Consider the following 22,577-nt stretch of genomic DNA (forward strand, 5'->3'; position numbering starts at 1 on the left):
TTGAAGACACTTGCCGTTTGTAAATCCTGCCATGCGGTGATCAAATATTCAGGGAGCACAAATGTCGCCGCACATTTAAAGAAAAAACACGACATCAAAGTTCAGTGTTAAAATAAGCACTTTGTATACTACAATACTCTTGTAATTTCCTAAATAAAGAGTTTGCAGTACCTTGTTGATTTTGCGTATGAATTGTTATAAATCAAGATATTCTATTGTTTTTATTTAAAAAAAAAAATATCGATCGTAGAGCACTATATCGTGATATATCGTGAATGAATCGCAGCAGGCTTTAAGATATCGGCAAATATCGTATCGTAGTTTTTTGTATCGATATGATATCGTATCGTGACAAAAACCGATGTTATTTCACAACACTTTGCCTTGTTCCTTTCGTCTCTGCTGTTCACTTCAAACACGCTCCATGCGACCGCAATGCTCTCGTATCAGACAAGGCTTGCTCGATCACCTGCTCGTTTGCTGTCTGTCACAATGTACCCTACACAAATCCGAAACATTTGTTGCGGCTCCGATTCACGACGAGGGGCAAGTTTTGGTTTCCAAGGGTGTTTTTATTCCTCTTCAACGTCTCTCCCATACAGAGCCGCCTTTTTCACGTCCGCACGCCTCTTTCCCGTGCGCGCACGGAGCGCGGTGGTGCGTTTACGGGCAGTCGGAGAAATCAACGCCAACAAAAAAAAATACATTCAGCCTAGTTAAGACCATACCAAAGACTATAAAAATGGGACCCATTGCCTCCCTGCGTGTGTGACGATCATTGGGACTTAAAAAAAAACAAAAAAAAAAAAATTTAAAAATTCATAAAAATTGGGTGCGTATTATACATGGGTACAGGCTTTTTTCCAGCATCAGCATGCCATTTTTAGGGTGCGTATTATACATGGGGGCGCACTATACACAGAAAAAACGTTATTTATTTATTTATTTATTTATTTATTTATTTATTTATTTATTTATTTATTTATTTATTTATTTATTTATTTATTTATTTATTTATTTATTTATTTATTTATTTATTTATTTATTGATTTATTGATTTATCAATTTTTTTTTATATAAATTGGAAAATTGCACTGTTTTGTGTTTGTGTTTTCTTTCGTGTTGAATTCATTCCATGTGTTTTTCATGTGTGCATATCGTGGCAGCAAATTGATGAGCGGCTTTGCGGCGTTTTGTCAAAGGTAGGAAATATTGATCGGAGACGCTCTTCCATTCCTCCCCCTTGTTAAAAAGCCTCGCGCCAGCGCCGCCATGGCAACACTTGGCGCATCCTGACGGGATTTACAGGCACAACTCGATGGGAAAGCAATTTTTTTTTTTAATATCAACTGATCTCGGTTGTTATCACCATTTTTTCATGTCGTTGTTAAACTGTTAGGAAAGAAAAACGCAGTATTTCAACTTTTTTATAAACTTTTGCAGTACTGTAAATAAAAATGAAAACACAAATATAGAAAAGTATTAGTTTATTCATAAAATAAAAGTGTCTTTCAGGGTGCAATGTTCACTTCCATCCAGCAGAGGGTAGCATTGGCCGCCTTACGGGTCGCGCGCTTTCAAATAGCGAAGAAGAATCACACCTGGTTTGTAGAGAGGCCAACTTCTGTGTTTTTGATTGTGTTTGACAGATTAGACATGAAAAAAAAAGTGAAACATGCTTTCTGCAGAGGCCAAAGGTCGACTCTTACTCCCTGCCTGTTGTCACGGACGTTTCCGGCATTTTGAAGGCGTATCACCGCGACCCACCTCGGCCTCACAACTGGAAGTCGTCAAAAAGTGTCGCCCGATTGATTGGAGATTTTGGACTTCGGAACAGGTAGGAAGTCAACCAGCCCTCATTTTTAGAAAAAAAATGAATGACTCAATGTGCAGGACCAGACAAAAGCCAATATCAATATTTCATAAGCGAAATGAAAGAGCAGGTCGATGCTTGGCTCCTCTAGACTCAGGATAGCCTAATAAGGCATCCATCCTGCACTTTGACTGATCCAATTGGATAAAGAGCCTTCAAGTCATACGGAGTCTTCTGCAAAGGGGGAGGACAAGTAGAGCCCCCTGGTGGTGACAAATTGTTTACAGGTAAGAGAGAAAGAATCATGGCATAATAAGCGAACTGTGTGCGTGTGATAACCTGATGCAAATCTCCTCCCCTTCAGGCTTCAAGTCATTCTTTGGAAGCAATTTGGATTCCAAAGAAAAGATGACTCAACGGACAAGACACTTGCAGTTTGTAAATCCTGCCATGCGGTGATCAAATATTCAGGGAGCACAAATTTCGCCGCACATTTAAAGAAAAAACACGACATCAAAGTTCAGTGTTAAAATAAGCACTTTGTATACTACAATACTCTTGTAATTTCCTAAATAAAGAGTTTGCAGTACCTTGTTGATTTTGCGTATGAATTGTTATAAATCAAGATATTCTATATTTTTTATTTAAAAAAAAAAATGTCGATCGTAGAGCACTATATCGTGATATATTGTGAATGAATCGCAGCAGGCTTTAAGATATCGGCAAATATCGTATTGTAGTTCTTTGTATCGATATATCGTATCATGACAAAAACCACGATTTACACCCCTACCAATTAGACAAAACTAGTATCATGGCGTCGTTTGCGTGCATTTTGTTTTTAGACGATGGGGACATTTTGCTGACTCGCGCGTGTATCTCAGCATCTGGGGCATCGGAATAATCTCCCATGGATGTCACGAAGCAGCACATGGGCCAATAAGGATAATTGGATCGTGTTCCCCGCCGGCGCTGCAAGAAAGCGCTTCCCTCCCGGCTTTTTATCTCTTTACTCTCCCGTCGCTTGCTATTGACCCAAGATAGTGAGGGATGAGCGGAGGCGGCGCGGGGAGCGGCCCTATCGCTTGTCCTCCCTCTCGTCCTCCACTGACCCCTGCGGGCAAGACATGTCACAGCGCGGCCCGGAAACATCTGCAGCAACATCCTGGGGAGGTATCTGTTGAAACATGTATTTCTTGCGGACGAAATGTTCCACGCCCCAAGTATGGATGCATAAATAGATGGTGCGAGCGGAGACTGGTGCTTGCATTCCCAGCTGGACAAGTTGGACAGAGTCTGAAGGTGAGCCCGGCTTTAATTCTCCATAAATGCCCCAAAAAGCAAAATAACATTTGGATTAAAGAAAGACAAGAATTGAAGCCGCTTGTTGTGGATTTTGATCGTTCAGGTCCAACATTTGAAGGTGAGCTTGGCTTCAATTCCACTTTGGTTGAAAGAAAAGAAAAGAAAAGAAAAGAAGGGGAAAAAAAGGAAAGAATTAGAATTGCTCGTTGTTCTGACAGGGAAATATGATTGTATTTTGACTTTCCAACTTGAGGATTTGAATGTCACCTTAATCAACTGCCTCAGAGCTAACACTTTACATAAAAAAAAAAGTCAAATGAGAAGAACCCATTTTGTGCTTGATCATTCAAGTTGGCGATTATTTGAATGTAATCTTGGCTTTGATTCTCTAGTAAAGAACACTTGAGAAGATGCTTCGATAAAATAAAATGAAGTGCACATTTCAAGCACCTTTTTGAAAGAATGAAAGTGAAATTGAATGACCGAAGGCCTTGTTTTGCTCTTCCGATGCATTTTGAATAATCCAATTTGAAGGTATGCTCAGCTTTAAGCCTTCATTAATTTAAAGCATTGAGGGAAAAAAAGCAAGACTCTCTCTTGCACTGCAGACGCATTGAGACCGCTGAAGGTCCACTTGGCTTTGGTTTCACTCTTTAACCGAAAAGCAAGTGAAAAAATCAAATTGGCCAGTCAAGTTGTTTGGATGGTGCTGTTGTCACGCATGACGCGACGTGCAGTCAAGTGACCCGGAATGTTCCATTTGAATCGTCTTGCGCCTGCTAATCGATCGTTCTGCGTTTGAGCGCAAAGAAAGGCCATTTTGTGTTGCTGCTGTTGTTGAAAAGCAGGACAAATCTTTGGCTGACGTCGTCAAGGCCGCAGTAGAGGGGGGATGGGGAGGAGGGGTAGATGGGCCTCGCCCTCAGAAAAAAAAATCAACCTTATGTCTGTGTGCGCGCCAAACTTTGGATAATAATGCTACACAGTGCGTCATTTGGGGGCACACATGGCGATGAGGACAAGGTTGCTCAAGTGCGCTGCCGAAGGCTTTTCATTAGCCAGGCTTGGGTGTGCCTTTTTTCCGCCTTCTCCAGGGAGTCCAACTTAGATCATCTCCCCGGTGTTTTTTCTCCTGCCGACACAATACGTGACGTGTAGAATTGAACAAGCCGGCACATACTCAAGACACCAGGGTAGTTTTTGCGTTGTGCTCGGGAAAGTGTCCGAAAACGTCTTCTTTAAGGGTGTCTGTCCCTCCATGTGTCCTTTCAGGCTGTGGCGGAATCAGTGGCTGTGAAATTGCGCAACCATCGACAGCATGGCAAACTGGCTGGTGGACAACAGGGACAAGATTGAGAAAGGGGTGAACATCATTGGGCAAGCGTCAGAGGTCCTGGCCGCCACGGTGGGCCAGCTGCACCCCATCCTGGAGGCCATTTTCAAGTTCTCGGCCGAGATCCTCAGCAACCCGGAGGGCAAGGAGGCTGTCTACTTGAGGCAGAAGATTGAGCAGGTCAACCAGAAGCTGGTGAGCATCCAGAGCGTCGTCAACCAGATCGCCCGGGAGCTACAGAGGACGTCCATGAACAAGCAGAACTTCGACCTTGAGCAGCACATACGGGGCCAGTACGAAATGTTCCAGGAGTTCATCAATGCCAAGCCCAGCATGAAGGAGAAGAAGAAGGAGAAGTTCATCAAGTATTACGAGGTCACGGAGGCCGACTTGAACTTGGACGCCCTCTACAACGCCGTCACGGGGGAGAACACGGCCGGCGACCCCATGCTGGACACGGTGGTTGACACGGAGCAGAGGAGCCGCAGGGCGGTGGAGGACTTCTGCGCTGGGCTCAAGAAGCTCTTTATGATGGGCCTCATCGCCGTCATGGGCTACGCCGCCCTCCGAGAAGGCGTGGTGGAAACGGGCCTGACGACCAAGTGGCACGAGCGGATGAAGGATGTGGAGAAGCGCATGAAAGCGGCCGTGGACCACTGCACGGAGACCTTCGTGGACCAGGCCAAGCTGGACCTGGAGGAAGCACTCAAGGAGAAGGCCTTCTGTGCGGCCAGCGAGGACTTGACGCGTTCGCTGCTCTCTGCGCTGGTCAAGAAATACGACTGGGTCAACTGGTCGGTGCGCGCCTTCAACAGGCGCGAGCGCATCTTCTTCTACAACTGGCTGGCGGGATGCAAGTGCCACGGCAGCGGCGGGGCCAACTGGTTCAAGCTGACCATAGACAACAAGGTCAAGGTGGTGGTGTCCTTCTGCGTGGACCCGCCGCCCATCGACAAGACTCGCATCTACGAGCAGATCGAGCAGCAGCGGCTGAAGGGCAACATGAGGGCTGTGGCCCTGACGCTCAACCGCTGCTTCCCTGACTACCTGGTGCACGCTGTCAGCCACTACAAGGAGGTGGTGGAGTCCAACAACTTCAACGTGGAGTGCTACTACTACGCCAGGCAGAAGCGGGCCTTCCTCTGCATCCACCCGCAGTAGAGCCGTGCTGATGTGATGGAATATCTGAACTGGCAGGGGCACATATGATGGAAAATGCACATTTTATTTGTCGACTCAGTGTTTGTTGCCGTATGGATTTCTTCTTTTCTTTTTGGGTAGAGAATGTGGTCCACTTTTTTGGTTTTTCACAAATGCATATGAACAAGTGTCAGATTGCCGATAAGCGCAAGCAAAAAGATGGCGCTGGTCGGCTTCACCGTGTCGGCAAAGATGAGCATGTTTGAGCTTTGCAAAAGTAACTGAGCAGCAGCGAGCCAGGCGGCCTGTTTGCGTAAACGCTCCTGTTGCGGAAGACGGAGATGAAGACACATTGTAACTGATTTTTATTTTTGGCAACAATCTGACGTGCTTGTATCACTGTGATGTTTGTTCTCTTGTCAATGTTCTAAATGTTGCCTTTTTGTCTTTTTGCAGGTCCATGTTTTGAAATTGGCAAAAAAAGAGTGTAATGTACAGAATCTGCATGAAAATAAATGCACGTTAAAAATATTTCTAATTTGTCATTTGATTTTCAAGAGCAAAATGTTGGATGGTGACGACTCTTTGGACATGCGTCTTTCAGGCTTCAGCTATCATGTGCTTTCAGACCAGCCTTCTCTGTTTGCTGTGTCAACATTACTCGTGTCCGTTTCTTACCTAAAGACATTTAGTGTAGCGTTTCCTATTTTTCATACATGCCCACAAGACAGGGAGGGGCTGCTTGCTAAACCATGAAGGTCAGCTATCGGACATCTCCTGAAATGAAGCCCCCAAACGACATTAAGATTGTTTACTGTTTGGAGAAATTCAGGGAGGACACCCTTGTCCTTTTTTATTTGTTGGTAGTAGAAACACACAGCTGGTTTACAACCAGGCCTAAGAATTCAAAACTAAAAAAAACTAAATGTGCCCGGGGCCTTAAATAGGCGTTAAGAAACATTAAATGGAGTCCAATTTCAAAGTTATGAGATGTCACAGACAGGGAGTCACTAGTCACAATAAACTTGAGAGCCTCCCGTTCATTTTCAGTGGGAACAGTGTTGTTGGTGTCCGTTTTTTGCTAGTGCGTCATAGTCTGGAGTAAAATTTGTTGTGGCAATTCTTAGGCGAGATCCGAGGTGTTGGTCCGTTTACCTTGATCTGTGACGGGTTGATGTTGACGTTCATGTGGCTGAACGTCACGTCGCGTACGTCGAGCCAAATTGGCCACTCTTTTTTAACATTCGGCACTCACTTCTTTTTTTCGGGCCACTCATTTTAATGGAAGGATTCCAGGGGAAGGTTTGTGGGTGGCTGTAGCGCAAAACTGCATCTGAAAGCTCAGCGCGCGAATTACAAGAATGCTGTCGTCAAAGCCCACGCTCTAAATTCGGGACTGATACGAATAGAGCGAGAGTGCGCCAAGTCCGTACTACTTAGTACGTACACGCACTTGTGAGTGTGCACCGAGCTTTCTGACACGGCTTCCGGTAGTAAATGCGCAGGCGAGCGCTTCGCCATCTACTGGGAAAACGCAGTCATTGCAGGCAAAATGACCCCCCCCAAAAAAAGTTTAATACAATTTTGTTCAGAGTTGGCGGGCCGGATTAAACGGTCCCGTGGGCCGGATGTGGCCCGCGGGCCGTAGTTTGCCCACCCCTGTCCAAGAGATTTCCTAACATTGACCAAAAAGCACAAAAATAGCAACAAAAGAATCAAACAATCAAATCCATCTCCGTACATGTCGACGAAATACTACAGCAAGAAATTGTCCCGTCTGCTTCGCTCGCCTTCCCCTCGCCCTTTCCTCCCTCCTTCCCTCCCTCTATTGCGCATCACTCCTTTCTTTTTTCACTCTCTTCTTTGGGACCCCTCCCCATGCAGCTTTCCCTACACACAAGCAGCAGGCTGCATGGGAATCTTCCACTCAACTTGTCCGACGTGAGAAAGAAGACGCGTATAGGTAAGAATTTGCTGAATGTTCTTATCTGGACCGCAGAGGAGGAATATGCACGCAAAATGGGGTGACGTCAGCTAGGGGGCCACTTGTGCGTAAAAGCGCACATCCATTGCGCACTTATTAGTTTAATTTATTCCTAATTATTTTGGCAACCGGAATTGGCCTCGTATTTGATTATTTGTGATGATTTATGGGTGTTTAGAGCATCAAATTTCATTAAAAAAAGATGATAAGACAAAAGATGATGTATTCAAATATAGCGAGGCTTTTAAAAGGAGACGTTTGTAAAGTCTTCCTCGGAGCCTCGTGTGACTTTCTTGATGTCAAGAAACGAGAGCATGTAAAAAAGAAGGAAACGAAATGAAAAGACTCGCTGGCACAGTTTCAGAAAAGCAATTGCTTAAAAAGGTATGTCATGTTTTGAATATTTACTATTGTCCTGTCTTGTAGACCATGACTAGTCAAGCGGAGAAGATTTTGGCCCAGAAGAAGGAGGCCATCGAGGCGGCCATGGAGATGTTGGAGCGTGGCGCCGAGGTTGTGGCCAGCGCGGTGGGAGAACTTTTCCCGCTGTGCCAGGCCGCCGCTCCAGTTCTGCGTCTAGCCCTGTCCGGAGTAAGGAGGTCTTCTATGTTAAGGAGCAGTTCCTGACAGTCCGCAACACTCTGGACCTCCTGTCGGGCCAACTGGAGGACATCGACTGCGAGATCAAGAAGGCCCGGCTGGACTCGCAGTACTTTGCCGTGGAGGAGAACCTACGCAATCAGTTCAGGAAGTACATGGACATCATTGAAGCCAAGCCGCAGTTCCGTGAGGTCAAGACCAAACTGTTCCTGGAGCATTTCTCCAGGAGTGGCGGCGAAAAGAATCTTTTTGTGCTCTACCATGCACTCATGGGGGACAGCAGCTTTGGAGAGTCCATTCTGGACGTGGTGGAAAGGTACGCTCACTTTGAGGGACCGACCGCTTCATCGGGCCGATGCAAAAGATTAGCTCGTAGCTCAGAAGGTGCTGCTGATGTAATGTGTTTCCAGGTACGTCTCCAGGAACCGCCGCCTCCTGGAGGACTTTTGCGTGCGCATGAAGGAGCTCTTCTGCCTCGGCCTCATCGCTCTGATGGGATACACGGCCTTGACCCAAAACCATCAGGAAGAAGATGACAAAATCCAAGACTGGAGCCGAAAGATGGATGAGATCAAGCTCCGCATGAAGATCACCATCCAGTCCTGCGTGGACGCTGTTAGGGTTTGCAGAATATCTTCATCGTATGATTATGTTGGAATGTAACCTGTAATAAGTTAATTAGGTTGTCCTGTCTAGACAAATTAGTTTACCACTGATTGACTAAACTCAGAGGAAGCAATCAAAGGTGCTTTGTTTACAGAAAGTCGTAAAAGGCCCCCTGCTATGCCTTGATCAGCAGGGGGGGGCGTCTCCAGCCCAACCTGTGTATTCCCAAACCCCCACTTGCAAACCCCACTTTGTTTCTCTCAATAAATAAGCGCCTGACGAGGCCTGAGTCAGATTTCATTCGACTATCGCTGAGAGCACAGCAACGAGTGAACTCTCCGCCTGCAGGTGTCTAAAACGACTAACTTGTCTCCAGTGTGGTCCTTGCAAAATAAGTTAGAGTGAACACCACCCTAACATTTTTGGTGCCGAAACCCGGGACCCTCATACCCGCCATCTGGCTGACGGAGGAGGACGTGCTGCATTGTCAACAAGCCAGCGTCCATTGGAGGACCTGGTAACGAAAGACCTGGGAAGGAAGTTCTTCGCTGGGCCAGCATCTTAGGTCTGCCTTCGTCTGTCAGAAGTGGATTGACGGGAACCCGGCAGCGCAGCGGACCAAGGGAGACAAGTAAGTCATAGAAAAAAGCGCAGATACGGCTCTGGTTTGTCCAAGTTATGAGATACGGCTTTGGTTTTTCCAAGTTATGAGATACGGCTTTGGTTTGTCCAAGTTATGAGATTCGGCTTTGGATTGTCCGAGCTATGGGATACGGCTTTGGTTTGTCCGACCTATGAGATACATCTTTGGTTTGTCCGAGTTATGATATACGGCTCTGGTTTGTCCGAGCTATGAGATACATCTTCGGGTTGTCCGAGTTATGAGATACGGCTTTGGTGTTTCCAAGCTATGAAACAGCTGGGATTCTAGTCCCAGTGGAAGGAACGGGCTAAGAAAAAGGAGTTTCTTTTTCTTAATTGAAGAAGGACGTAGATTCTCATTTTTTTTGTCTGTCTTTCCAAGCTGTTTGCATGAAAGTTGTGTGGTTGAGTGTGCGACTGGTAGGATAAATTGACTGCAGAGAGAATTTGGTCAGAGGTCAATTTAAACCTGCATTGAGGATCCTCAAAGTAAAGAAAAGAAGAAAAAGAAATAAAAAATTGTATAAACCTAGAAAACCGAAGTAAGATGGGAAATAAGAACGGTAGATCCCTAGCTCTTGAAGGAGATGAGAAGTACATGGCGAGTAGATTTCTTAATTGTATGCAATACATGCCAAAGTGGAAGAAAAAGTTTGGAGTAGAAGCAAAGTTGAAAGTGGAAGTCTGGAAGGTAGTGGTGGATGTCTTGGAGGAGAGCGTGAAAAGGAAGTCAAAGGGACTGAAAAAGAGTAGTAAAGAGAAGGAATTGATTTGTGCTAGAATGTGGTTGAGTGCTTCACAAGAGAGAAGAGAACAAATCCAAAAGACAAAAGATAGAAAGTTGAGAAGTGATGAGGCTGCATCTATGTTTGTCAGGCCGGAAGACAACGAGGCCACAGTGCGCAGGCGCACTGTCCCGGCCACGGCTCCGGCCGCAGCTGGAAATGCAGCTCAAGCGGAGCAAGAGAGATCTTCCGCTCGTATGCAAAACTTGTCTCCAGTGTGGTCCTTGCAAAATAAGTTAGAGTGAACACCACCCTAACAGACGCCTTTGCGGAGCAGGCCAAACTGGACACCCAGCACCTCCTCCAGGAGAAGCAGATCGACAGTCTCCAGGAGACCAGCCAGCAGCTCCTGGACTTCCTGGTCAAGAAATACGACTGGGTGAGCTGGTCGGTGCGCCTCATCAACCATTCGGGGAGCACCTACCGCAACTGGAGGGCTGGTGAGCGCTTCCACCACGTGGTGGGACGCAACTGGTTTGAGGTTCTACAGGTCAACAACATCAACCTGGTGGTGTCCTTCAGTAGCAGACCCCAGACGGTGCCCAGGGACGCCATATTGGAGATGATGGAGGGTGCCGCCCGAAAGGGCAACGCCCCCACCGTGGTGGAGGTCCTGGAGAAGCAGATGAGCGGCTTTGTGGTTCACGCCGTCAGCCGCCACAAGGAGTCAGCGGCGGCGTGGAGTTTCCCAGACGATTGTCACTACTGGGAGAGGCACAAGAACGTAGCCGTGTGTGTACACGCTGACTGAAAGTCGCAAACATTCCAAAGTGAGAATTCAATCCAACCTCGAAGCCTACTTCCCCAAACTCTAACTATGACCGCTATGCCTGACACTTTCAAACCTAACTTAATCTGAAACAAATCACCTTAAACCTTATTGTAAAGCTAATCGCAAACATACTGTATCTGTGTCCCAATGTAATTTCCTATGCCAACAAAGTATTTCTGGATTGTTTTGTTCTGAGTGTAAATAAAGCAAGCGCATGGTAAGCATTGAATGGGTTTTGCGTCTTGCCAGCGGACAAGTCGTTTATGGATGTGGCCAAGTGGTTAATTTAATAGGCTGCTCCTTTTTTCGCAGCATAAATGTGATTGACGCTGCAACGTTAGCATCTGCGGCCGCTAATTGAATTCCCCTTCGCACCCGAGTCAGCATTTCCCAGACCGCAGCGCTCTAATCGCCCCGCAGGCGAGTAGCAAAGTGCTTGGCTTAGCATGTGTAGCGCTCATTTCCCAGACGTTGCTCCCAGTCTTATGCGGGCCTGCCTGACTGTAAAAGCTAAAAAGCCTCGCGCCAGCGCCGCCATGGCAACATCCTGACGGGATTTACAGGCACAACTCGATGGGAAGGCAACATTTTTTTTTAAATATCAACTGATCTCGGTTGTTATCACCATTTTTTCATGTCGTTGTTAAACTGTTAGGAAAGAAAAACGCAGTATTTCAACTTTTTTATAAACTTTTGCAGTACTGTAAATACAAATGAAAACGCGAATATAGAAAAGTATTAGTTTATTCATAAAATAAAAGTGTCTTTCAGGGTGCAATGTTCCCTTCCATCCAGCAGAGGGTAGCATTGGCTGCCTTACGGGTCGCGCGCTTTCAAATAGCGAAGAAGAATCACACCTGGTTTGTAGAGAGGCCAACTTCTGTGTTTTTGATTGTGTTTGACAGATTAGACATGAAAAAAAAAAAGTGAAACATGCTTTCTGCAGAGGCCAAAGGTCGACTCTTACTCCCTGCCTGTTGTCACGGACGTTTCCGGCATTTTGAAGGCGTATCACCGCGACCCACCTCGGCCTTACAATTGGAAGTCGTCAAAAAGTGTCGCCCGACTGATTGGAGATTTTGGACTTCGGAACAGGCAGGAAGTCAACCAGCCCTCGTTTTTAGAAAAAAAATGAACGACTCAATGTGCAGGACCAGACAAAAGCCAATATCAATATTTCATAAGCGAAATGAAAGAGCAGGTCGATGCTTGGCTCCTCTAGACTCTGGATAGCCTAATAAGGCATCCATCCTGCACTTTGACTGATCCAATTGGATAAAGAGCCTTCAAGTCATACGGAGTCTTCTGCAAAGGGGGAGGACAAGTAGAGCCCCCTGGTGGTGACAAATTGTTTACAGGTAAGAGAGAAAGAATCATGGCATAATAAGCGAACTGTGTGCGTGCGATAGCCTGATGCATGTATCTTGCTCCATCTGCCTCGTATAGCTCATAAAGTACCCTTTCTTTCCATGTATAATGCGCCCGCATGTATAATACGCACCCTAAAAATGGCATGTTGATGCTGGAAAAAAGCCTGTACCCATGTAAAATACGCACCCAAATTTTGACTCCTACTTAAGTCCGTAAACGTAAAATTATTTCAGAAAAAAGATCATCTTTGGGAACAACTGGATGTTATTCTGCTGGTCAGTATCACTGCGCATGCGCTAGCAAACTCGATAGCGAAGAAATGTTTCGGATTTGTGTAGGGTACATTGTGACAGCAAACGAGCAGGTGATCGAGCAAGCGTCTGATACGAGAGCATTGTGTTCGTATGAAGCGTGTTTGAAGTGAACAGCAGAGAAGAAAGCGCATCTGTAATGGCGGCCTCCGTATCATATCCGGATTAAAAAAGAAATTTAAAAAAAAAAAGAATTTTTTTTTTGTACCCATGTATAATGCGCACCCCAGATTTTAAGACAATAAATTAGTTAGATTTTGCGCATTATACATGGAAAAAAACGGTAACTGTAATTTAGTTACTTTTAAATTAAATTACGTTTTAAAGGTGTCAGTAGGGATAGGCGTAGGAGTAAAAATGTAATGTATGTTTTGTAATTGGGTTGACACACCTGAAAGAAACACAACCATGAGAAATCGTCCAACGAGGTTAAAAAGAAGAACAGCCTACTAAAATGGCGACACTCTATTCGTTGACTGGTGGCTGGTGCATGCTGATTCATATTTGACAAGACTGAATGTGATTGGTTCCATCCGAACAGGCAGCTTTGAGAGGGTGTGTCGACTTATGCAACCACATTGTGTCACTTTTCTTTTCTGAGGAGAGTGGCACTTTGCGAGAAACATTAGACGCTGGCCAAGGTCAGAGAGATAAAAGCCAGTCAATTTGGTCTTCATGTGACTCCAACAAAGCAAAGTGGCTCTGACGGAAAAAAAATGATTTCATTTTCAAAAGGTCTATTTTGTGAAAACATACAGCCATGTCATCGTCAAATCAATTTAAACACAATGAAACCCTTTTTGCTTTGTTCAGTGCAGCCCTTCTGCTTTGTGCGCCTTGGCCACCAGGGGGCAGAAGAATGCAAACATCCAAAGGTCAGATTGGCCTTCACGACGGACCGTTTCGGGACCGGGAGCCATACATTTGACACACTGTTCCAAATTCAAATTTGACTGTTACCTGTGTAACTAGTCCATGATGCGTGACGTGATGTGCAGCCGCGCCGCGCCTGTCACGGCGCGCTGACACGGACAAACGTGGCCTTTCATCTGGCCGCCATGCTGCCTTCCGGCCTCGCAAATGTATGCCTTTGGGGCCGAATGTCTGCTCTTTACAAACTTGTGGGCTCAAGTTGGTGGGAGCTACAACAAGGCTGGTTTTGTCTTGGGGACAACCGGTTCCCTTTTTACTTCCCCTTTCTCACTTTTTGCCCCCCCCCCCCCCATCTCTCTCTCTCTCTCTCTCTCTCTCTCTCTCTCTCTCTCTCTCTCTCTCTCTCTCTCTCTCTCTCTCTCTCTCTCTCTCTCTCTCTCTCTCTCTCTCTCTCTCTCGAATGCATAAATAGATGGTGCGAGCGGAGACTGGCGCTTGCATTCCCAGCTGGACAAGTTGGACAGAGTCTGAAGGTGAGCCCGGCTTTAATTCTCCATAAATGCCTCAAAAAGCAAAATAACATTTGGATCAAAGAAAGACAAGAATTGAAGCCGCTTGTTGTGGATTTTCAATTCCACTTTGGTTGAAAGAAAAGAAAAGAAAAAAAGGGGAAAAAAGGAAAGAATTAGAATTGCTCGTTGTTCTGACAGGGAAATTGATTGATTGATTGATTGATTGATTGTATATTTATTGATCCCCAGGGGTGGGGAAATTCAGGCCCCAGCAGTATTCATACCACAGAGTGGGTATACAAAAGACGCACAAATGGCATGAGCGCAACTCAATAGGCTCTCATAAGGCTGCCACACAACGGCGCCACAAAGAAAGCCAGAAAGTGCTCAAGATAAAAGCCATCAAAGCAAAACAAAGCTAAAAGACAAAGGGAAAAAAGTAACTGTGGCCAACCAGCACCCCTCAATACAAGAGAACATCCCAAAAATAAATGATAAATGAAAAAAATATGATTGTATTTTGACTTTTCAACTTGAGGATTTGAATGTCACCTTAATCAACTGCCTCAGAGCTAACACTTTACATAAAAAACAAAGTCAAATGAGAAGAACCCATTTTGTGCTTGATCATTCAACTTGGCGATTATTTGAATGTAATCATGGCTTTGATTCTCTAGTAAAGAACACTTGAGAAGATGTTTCGATAAAATAAAATGAAGTGCACATTTCAAGCACCTTTTTGAAAGAATGAAAGTGAAATTGAATGACCGAAGGCCTTGTTTTGCTCTTCCGATGCATTTTGAATAATCCAATTTGAAGGTATGCTCAGCTTTAAGCCTTCAGTAATTTAAAGCATTGAAGGAAAAAAGCAAGACTCTCTCTTGCACTGCAGACGCATTGAGACCGCTGAAGGTCCATGTTAGGGTTTGCAGAATATTCTGCAAACCCTAACAGTCCACTTGGCTTTGGTTTCACTCTTTAACCGAAAAGCAAGTGAAAAAATCAAATTGGCCAGTCAAGTTGTTTGGATGGTGCTGTTGTCAGCCCAGGACGCTGCTCACAGGTTTGCCTGCTTTGTGATGTTTTTCACCGATTCACGACCACGGTCCATTGGGCGCCGTTGAACTGGACTGCCGTTACAGCTGTCTATGGACCCCGTGGAGGCTATTTTGTGTGTTTTGGGGTGTTCTCTTGTATTGAGGGGTGCTGGTTGGCCACAGTTATTTTTTTTCCTTTGTCTTTTAGCTTTGTTTTGCTTTGATGGCTTTTATCTTGAGCACTTTCTGGCTTTCTTTGTGGCGCCGTTGTGTGGCAGCCTTATGAGAGCCTATTGAGTTGCGCTCATGCCATCTGTGTGTCTTTTGTATACCCACTCTGTGGTATGGATACTGCTGGGGCCTGAATTTCCCCACCCCTGGGGATGAATAAATATTCAATCAATCAATCAATGGACGTGAAGTCTCCCATCCCCTAAATGTGTGATGAGAAGTGCCTATTTAACTGTTTGCTGCACTTCATTTAAATGATGCGAATCCTAAATTCTGCTTACCTTGCTTGTGCCCCCCGCCCCCCTAAAATCCCCACACGTCACAAATGTTGCTATATATAAAAATAATCTTACTTGGAGCTTGAGTTCTGTTTATTTTGGGCCCACTTCCTAGGCATCCAAATCCTCTTCAATGGCTGCTTACCTCCTTGCTGTCATCTGTAATTCTGCTTCCCCGACTTAGGTCAAACAATATTAAATGGTGGCCGTTGAGCTGCATCACTGGATTGGACCACAACCTCATCATCTGTGTAAACAAGAAAACAATTTAAGTACTGCTGCTATTAAATGCTAGTTCCAATGCCAAGGTAACCGATAAAAAGAACTCTCCAAGTGATGCCATTTCAGAGCAAAACGGGCCACGGGGATTTCAGTCCACTGGTGGTGGTGCTGAAATCATAAGTGGGTTTTGCTTCCCTCTAGTGGTCATGTGTGTAACAACGCAAACACGCGCTGCGGTCTTGTCATTCTGCCTTAGGAGCTGTCCGTGCCCTGTTCGCTAAGATGTTACTGCTTCATGCACTGTGTGCTTTTTATCTTAATGTGGCTTTTGTGTGTCTTTGCAGCTTAGTCCCCACGAGAGTTTTTGTTCCAGAGGGAGCTTGAGGAAAGACGGGGCCGAAAAAAGAGACCTAAGCCTTGGAAGCATCCGTGTTGTCGGGGAATCCTCAGAGAAAGTGCGTGAAATGTTTGGCATGATTTTGTATGCACAAGATGGAACCGAAGCCCCGAAGAAAGTAGTGCTTTGGCACTCTCGTCTCCATCTCGTATAACTCTTTGATGCTCCCTCCCCGCAGCCACAATGGAAGAGAAGATAGTGGAGGAGCACACCAAGCTGAAGCAGGGCATGGTGAAGGTGCTGCAGTGCGTAGCCGCCATCTCGTCAGCGGCAGCTGTGGTCAACCCTATCTGTTGTGACTTTATGCTCTGATACACTGTTGTAGTGTTGTCACTAACCGTGGGTTGCTTACTGGTTGTTTCACCAATAATACACGGAGGCAAGGATGCAGTACAAGTCGATCTTTTACTGCCCGCTCAGTCAACATCTCCCCGACTCTCAATACAGACAGACCACACAGTCGAGCACCGAGTGCTCGATTCCAATCTACCACATCCCTCTTTTCCAACTGAGAAGTAGCTTATCTAGTATCGGTTACCTTAACTCTTTGGTATCAACATTGATCACAATTTCGACATGCATATATCAATTACAAACAAATCATGTTTCAACAACCCTAATGGCTTTCAACAATCTTTTTTTTTTTTTCCTTCCGAACCTATAACATTTTATAACACTTCACGATAAACACAAAACATCCACACTTTAATTTCTCCATCACTTTCTTTCTTAACATTGAGTAACAACATCACTTTGTCATTCAGTGTACCTGGCAGGGCGCCTAACTGCTCTGCCACTCCTGGTATAGCATGTGGGCATACTGTCCACAGGCACAGGACAAGGGTTGCGTGGTACCGGTTCCAGTGGTGGTGAGTCCACTGTTGCAGTAGCCTGAGTATGTTGAAACTCAGAGTCCAAATGTTCATCAGGGTGAGAGTCTTTGAACAGGCTTGGGTGTATCTTTCTCAGATGTCGCCTGTTCCTCCTGCGTGTCCTCCCTGCCGGTGTCTGTACAGTGTAGGAGCGTGGTTCATCTCGCTGCCTGATGACAACCGCTGGCTCCCAGCCGCGTCGCGTCTGCATGTGCACCGTGTCTCCTGGGGTCAGCACTGGCAGTTGCTTTGCACGCTGGTCGTAGTGTTGCTTTTGCCGGGACTGCAAGTCCTGTATTCTTTCGAGAATATGCTGTGGGGATGACTGTTTCAGCACAGCACTGGAACATGGAAGTGTGCTGCGCAGGACTCTACCCATCAACATTTGTGCAGGTGTCAGGTTTAGTCCTGTCACCGGTGTGTTTCTCAGCGACAGCAACACTAGATGTGGGTCAGTGCCAGTCTGCACTGCTTTCTTCAGCGCGTGTTTTACCGTCTTTATGGCCCGCTCCGCCATTCCATTTGAAGAGGGAAAACCTGGGCTGGAGTGTGTGAGCTTGAACTCCCATGAAGCTGCAAATGACTGCATCTCATAGCTGGCGAATGGGACATGATCACTCACTACCTCCTTAGGTATCCCATGTCTGGCAAAGACAGACTTCATCTTCTGAATCACCGTGCGAGCTGTTTTATCAGTCAGGTTGAGCACTTCTGGATATTTTGTCAGGTAATCCACCAACAGCAGGTATGACTGACCATGCAGCTCGAAGATGTCAGCTCCAACTTTCATCCATGGCAGTTCAGGAACCTGGTGTGGAATGAGTGGCTCAGCCTGGTGTCTGGGCTGTAGCTGCTGGCACTGCACACATTTTTCCACCATTGTCTCTATGTCTCGTGTCATGCCAGGCCAGTAAAGGACTTTTCTCGCTTTAGCTTTAGTACGCTGCACGCCTTGGTGTGCAAGGTGCAGCTTCTCCAAAATCACTCTCTTGAAGCACTCGGGTATTATGATTTTGTCTCCGACCATCACAATGTCATTCACGATGCTGATATTGTCCCTCATTGGCCAGTAACTGTGTAGTTTACTGTCCAGACTTTTCTTTTTCATGGGCCAACCCTTCAAGTGTCTCTCACATACAGCTTGTAACACGCCATCTGCTGCCGTTGCTGATTTCAGCTGGCTAAGTGTTTCGTTACTCAACGCGTCTGTGGCTTCCAAGGCATACACAACTCTCTCATCACAAGGGTTCTCATTGAGATTGCCACTGTCATTGCACGCTGTGGCGCGTGAGAGCGTGTCCGCGATGTACATGTGTTTGCCTGGTGTATATGTCACATTCAAATCATACCTCTGTAGTTGTAGAAGCATCCCTTGCAGCCGTGCTGGCGCTTTGCTCAGTGGTTTGCGCACAATGACCTCCAAAGGTTTGTGATCAGACTGCACTGTTACTGTTCTTCCGTAAACATACTGGTGAAACCTTTTAGCAGCAAACACTATGGCAAGTAACTCTTTCTCGATTTGCGCATATCTTTTTTCAGTGTCCGTGAGCGCTCTTGATGCATAGCACACCGGGTGGCCATCCTGCAGCAGACAGGCTCCCTGCCCATCCTTTGAGGAATCTGCTTGCAGAGTCAGCGGCTGCTTGTGATCGTAGTACCTCAGAACAGGCGCTTGTGTGAGGGTAGACTTCAGCGTCTGTAGTGCTGCGCTGTGGTGTGGGCACCACTGCCATGCTACGTCCTTCTTTAGCAGCTGTCTGAGGGGTGCCGTGAGTGAGGCTTCATTTGGTATGTACTGCGCCAGGAATTTTGTCATTCCCAGCAGGCGTTGGAGACTTTGTTTGTCGTCCGGGGTCGGCATGTCGACAATCGCTTTGATCTTGGCGTCATCAGCCCTCTGTCCTGCTGCCGTGATGACGTGTCCCATATATTTTACTGTGTTCACTTTGAACTGGATTTTGTCTTTGTTAAATTTCACATTGGCAGACTTTGCTCTCTCCATTACTTTCTGCAGGATTTCATCATGTTCTTGCTCTGACGATGCTGCTATAATCATGTCGTCTGCTATGACGTACACACCTGGAATGTCGCCGAAGGTCTCACAATTCTTTTGTTGAAAGACTTCACTGGCCGACTTAATCCCAAATGGTAGCCTGAGGAAGCGAAAGCGTCCCCACGGCGTGTTGAAGGTGCAGAGCTTAGATGATGGCTCATCTAGCTTGATCTGCCAGTACCCATCCTTCTCATCCAAGATGGAGAAGATGGATTTTCCAGCCAGTCTGCTGCGCACATCTTCAGGAGTAGGAATGGAGTAATGCTGGCGCTTGACTGCCTCATTCAGGTTGCAAGGATCCAAACACACCCTCAGCGACCCGTTCTTTTTCTTAGTGGCAACAAGACTGTTCACCCATTCTGTTGGTTCATTCACCGGTGTTATCACTTTTCTGTTTTGTAAGTCTTTGATTGTCACTTTCAGCGCATCCATGATGGAGAGGGGTACATTCCTGCATGCGTGAATCACAGGAGTGACGCTGGGGTCGACGTGTATGTGATGAACTCCAGGAAATTCCCCCAATCCTGTGAATACATCAGCATATCTTAGTAGTAGCTCCTCTTTGGTGGCTGGCGGTTGTTGTTGTTGTGGAGCCTTTGCCGCGAGCGACCCCATCCTCTTCACCAGTTGCAGCTCTTCACAAGCCTCCCCTCCTAGAATTGGCTTGTCTGCTTGGCTACTCACGTGGAAGTCCAGCACAGCCTTGCGTTTAGACGTTCTGCATTCTAAAGATGCAACACCATCTGCTGTCAGGCGTGCCCCTCCAAAAGCTATCAACATAGTCTTTGTTGGACGCAGCTGAACGGGACCTGGTAGCTGCTGGTATAGCTGCCTGGGCAGCACATTAGCGTCAGCACCAGTGTCCAGCTTGAAGTCAATTGCAACACCTCTGATCGTGGCTGTTTCGCGCCATACAGTGTCCTTTGTTTGGTGTGCTGTTTTCTTGGTTCCATTTCCAATCATGCCTATGTATAAACAGTCCATTTCTTTTTCTAAATTGTTTACAGTCTTTGTCTTACAATGGCTATTTTTCTCATAGCCACCCCTACACACCTTTGAAAAGTGGTTATTTTTTCCACATTTATGACACACAGCGCCGTAAGCTGGGCATTGACGAGGCTCGTGCTTGTTTCCGCATTTACGGCACACAGTCATTACCTGCTTCTTGTAGCTTGGTTTGTTCTTGTCCCAGCTGCGTGTTTGCACTCTTGCTCTATTTAACGCATCCACTGAGGCATCATGGACAACAGGTGACGCTTGCATCGCTTGTATTTGTGACTTGGCGAGTTCTGCTGATCTACATGTTTCCATTGCTCTGCGTAAAGTAAGTGCATTATCACGTAACAGTCTCTCTTTCAGATGGGTATCACTAATGCTGAACACCAATTTATCCCTTATCATGTCATCTTCATGTCTTCCAAACTCACAGTTCTTGCTCTTCTGACGTAGTTCTGTGATGAATCTGTCCACCGATATTCCTGATGACATTGTGTGTGACCAAAACTGATGGCGTTCAAAAACAACGTTCTTTTGTGGACTGCAGTAGCCTCTGAATGCTTCCAAAACTTCCTCCATCGTTGCTTCCTCCCCTTCTGGGGTAATGGCAAGTGTATTATACACTTCCAGCGCCTCTTCGCCGACAGTGTGGAGCAGGATGGCAATTTTAACCCCCTCATTTTTATCCACCGCGCCAGAAGCAACCATATAGAGCTGGAAACGCTGCTCCCACCTGCGCCAGTTTTCAGCGAGGTTCCCCGTGATTATCAGCGGAGACGGTGGCCTGAACTGCTCCATGTCGGCTGTGTTAGCTCCCGTTAGCTTGCCGCTTATCTTCGGTCAACACGTGTTGAATACTGTCCTTGACTTACTCCGTAACTCCGTCTTCTGACACCATGTTGTGGCTTTATGCTCTGATACACTGTTGTAGTGTTGTCACTAACCGTGGGTTGCTTACTGGTTGTTTCACCAATAATACACGGAGGCAAGGATGCAGTACAAGTCGATCTTTTACTGCCCGCTCAGTCAACATCTCCCCGACTCTCAATACAGACAGACCACACAGTCGAGCACCGAGTGCTCGATTCCAATCTACCACACTATCTTCGGCTTGGCGGGCTCGCTAATGCGCGTGGTCCTGCACCACATCGACGACGAGGACATCCGCACGCTCAAGCGCGAGTTCGGTTCCGTCAACCGGGCGCTGGGCGAGCTCTCGCGCGAGAATAGTCAGGTCCTGGTGGCTATTCAGAAGGAGGCGCTGAATAGCCAGTACGCCTCGGTGGAGGAGAACCTCACGAGCCAGTTCCGCAAGTTCATGGATCTGGTGGAGGCTCGGCCTGAGCACAGCAAGCGCAAGAAGGAAGACTTTGCCCGCAGCTACACCGACGACTTGGGCGACCAGAACCTGCACACGCTCTACGACGGTGTGGTCGGGAAGCCCAAACTCTTCAGCCGGCCCATCCTGGAGGTGAGTCGCTCACACACACTGCGGTGACGGGCAGGGGAGACCTTCTCGCTTTGAAGGAGCTTTTGTTTTTTTTTAGGTGTTCCTGAAGCATTCGGGTGGCGATCGTCGGGCCATGGAGCGCCTGTGCACACGCCTCACTTACTTGTTCTGCATCGGCCTGATTGCCCTGATGGGCTACGCCGCCGTCATTGGCGGCAACGATGCCGGCCTGAGCGAGGAGTGGGCCGAGAAGATGGAGAACGTGCAGGACAAGATGCAGCAGGCGCTGCGTATGTGCCGCTGAACCGGGCACGCGCACATCATCCACGTTAGCTTGCGCAACAGCGGTGGGCAAAGACGCGTGTGCTACGGTACTGTTGCCACCCGGTTCGCATTTCCATCATTGAGCATTCACAACTACGGCTTGCGCTTTGTTTTCCTTCTTAAATTGGTTGGAGGTATTTTTCTGTCCTAAATTTCATTGAATACCGTTTTTTTCCATGTATAATGCGCAAAATTTAACTAAATTACTGTCCTAAAATCTGGGGTGCGCATTATACATGGGTACAACAATTTTTGAAGAAAATCTCCCTCGAAATAAAACTTGAAATCACCTTCTTGTTTGTTGTCAATCGCGCATTGCATTCAGCCATCCTGCCCAACACACTTTGTTAGGGTGGTGCTCACTCAACTTATTTTGCAAGAACCACACAGGAGACAAGTAAGTCACTTTCCTCTCTTTTCATTTTAACCTAACTGATCGCGGTGGTGCCTTTCTGGGCAGTCGGAGAAATAAAATACATCCAGCCTAGTTAAGAAATCACCAGAGAGATCACCATGACAATTGTGAACACACGGAAAGATAATAAATAACTGGAACATCACTCAAATATCGGTGATCCCGTTGAGTCTCACATATTTCTTCGCTATCGAGTTTGCTAGCGCATGCGCAGTGATACTGACCGGCAGAATAACATCCGGTTGTTCCCAAAGA

General features: G+C 46.5%; 3 protein-coding genes and 1 pseudogene across 3 annotated transcripts in view; all 4 read left to right on the plus strand.

Annotated features, from left to right (window-relative positions):
* The window catches only part of LOC133160472 (uncharacterized), a 48,987-nt gene that overhangs the window by 9,209 nt on the left and 17,201 nt on the right, over nucleotides 1-22,577 (plus strand). The window lies entirely within an intron of this gene.
* Nucleotides 3,030-6,578, plus strand: LOC133160474 (uncharacterized). Its single transcript, XM_061288160.1, has 2 exons — nucleotides 3,030-3,115; nucleotides 4,391-6,578. The coding sequence occupies exon 2, from the start codon at nucleotides 4,437-4,439 to the stop codon at nucleotides 5,610-5,612; it is 1,176 nt and encodes a 391-aa protein (XP_061144144.1). The 5' UTR covers nucleotides 3,030-3,115; nucleotides 4,391-4,436; the 3' UTR covers nucleotides 5,613-6,578.
* LOC133160475 (protein rapunzel-like) lies at nucleotides 3,083-11,196 on the plus strand (annotated as a pseudogene).
* LOC133160947 (protein rapunzel-like) lies at nucleotides 16,396-22,067 on the plus strand. Its single transcript, XM_061289071.1, has 3 exons — nucleotides 16,396-16,491; nucleotides 21,212-21,604; nucleotides 21,681-22,067. The coding sequence occupies exons 1-3, from the start codon at nucleotides 16,396-16,398 to the stop codon at nucleotides 21,885-21,887; spliced, it is 696 nt and encodes a 231-aa protein (XP_061145055.1). The 3' UTR covers nucleotides 21,888-22,067.

Source organism: Syngnathus typhle, linkage group LG10 (assembly GCF_033458585.1).
Source record: "Syngnathus typhle isolate RoL2023-S1 ecotype Sweden linkage group LG10, RoL_Styp_1.0, whole genome shotgun sequence".
Lineage (NCBI taxonomy): Eukaryota > Metazoa > Chordata > Actinopteri > Syngnathiformes > Syngnathidae > Syngnathus > Syngnathus typhle.

Coding starts and splice junctions, on each gene's coding strand:
- LOC133160474 (XM_061288160.1), top strand. CDS start 4,437: ATGGCAAACTGGCTGGTGGACAACAGGGACAAGATTGAGAAAGGGGTG.
- LOC133160947 (XM_061289071.1), top strand. CDS start 16,396: ATGGAAGAGAAGATAGTGGAGGAGCACACCAAGCTGAAGCAGGGCATG. Junction 16,492..21,211: donor TCTCGTCAGCGGCAGCTGTG/GTCAACCCTATC, acceptor TCGAGCACCGAG/TGCTCGATTCCAATCTACCA. Junction 21,605..21,680: donor TCAGCCGGCCCATCCTGGAG/GTGAGTCGCTCA, acceptor GTTTTTTTTTAG/GTGTTCCTGAAGCATTCGGG.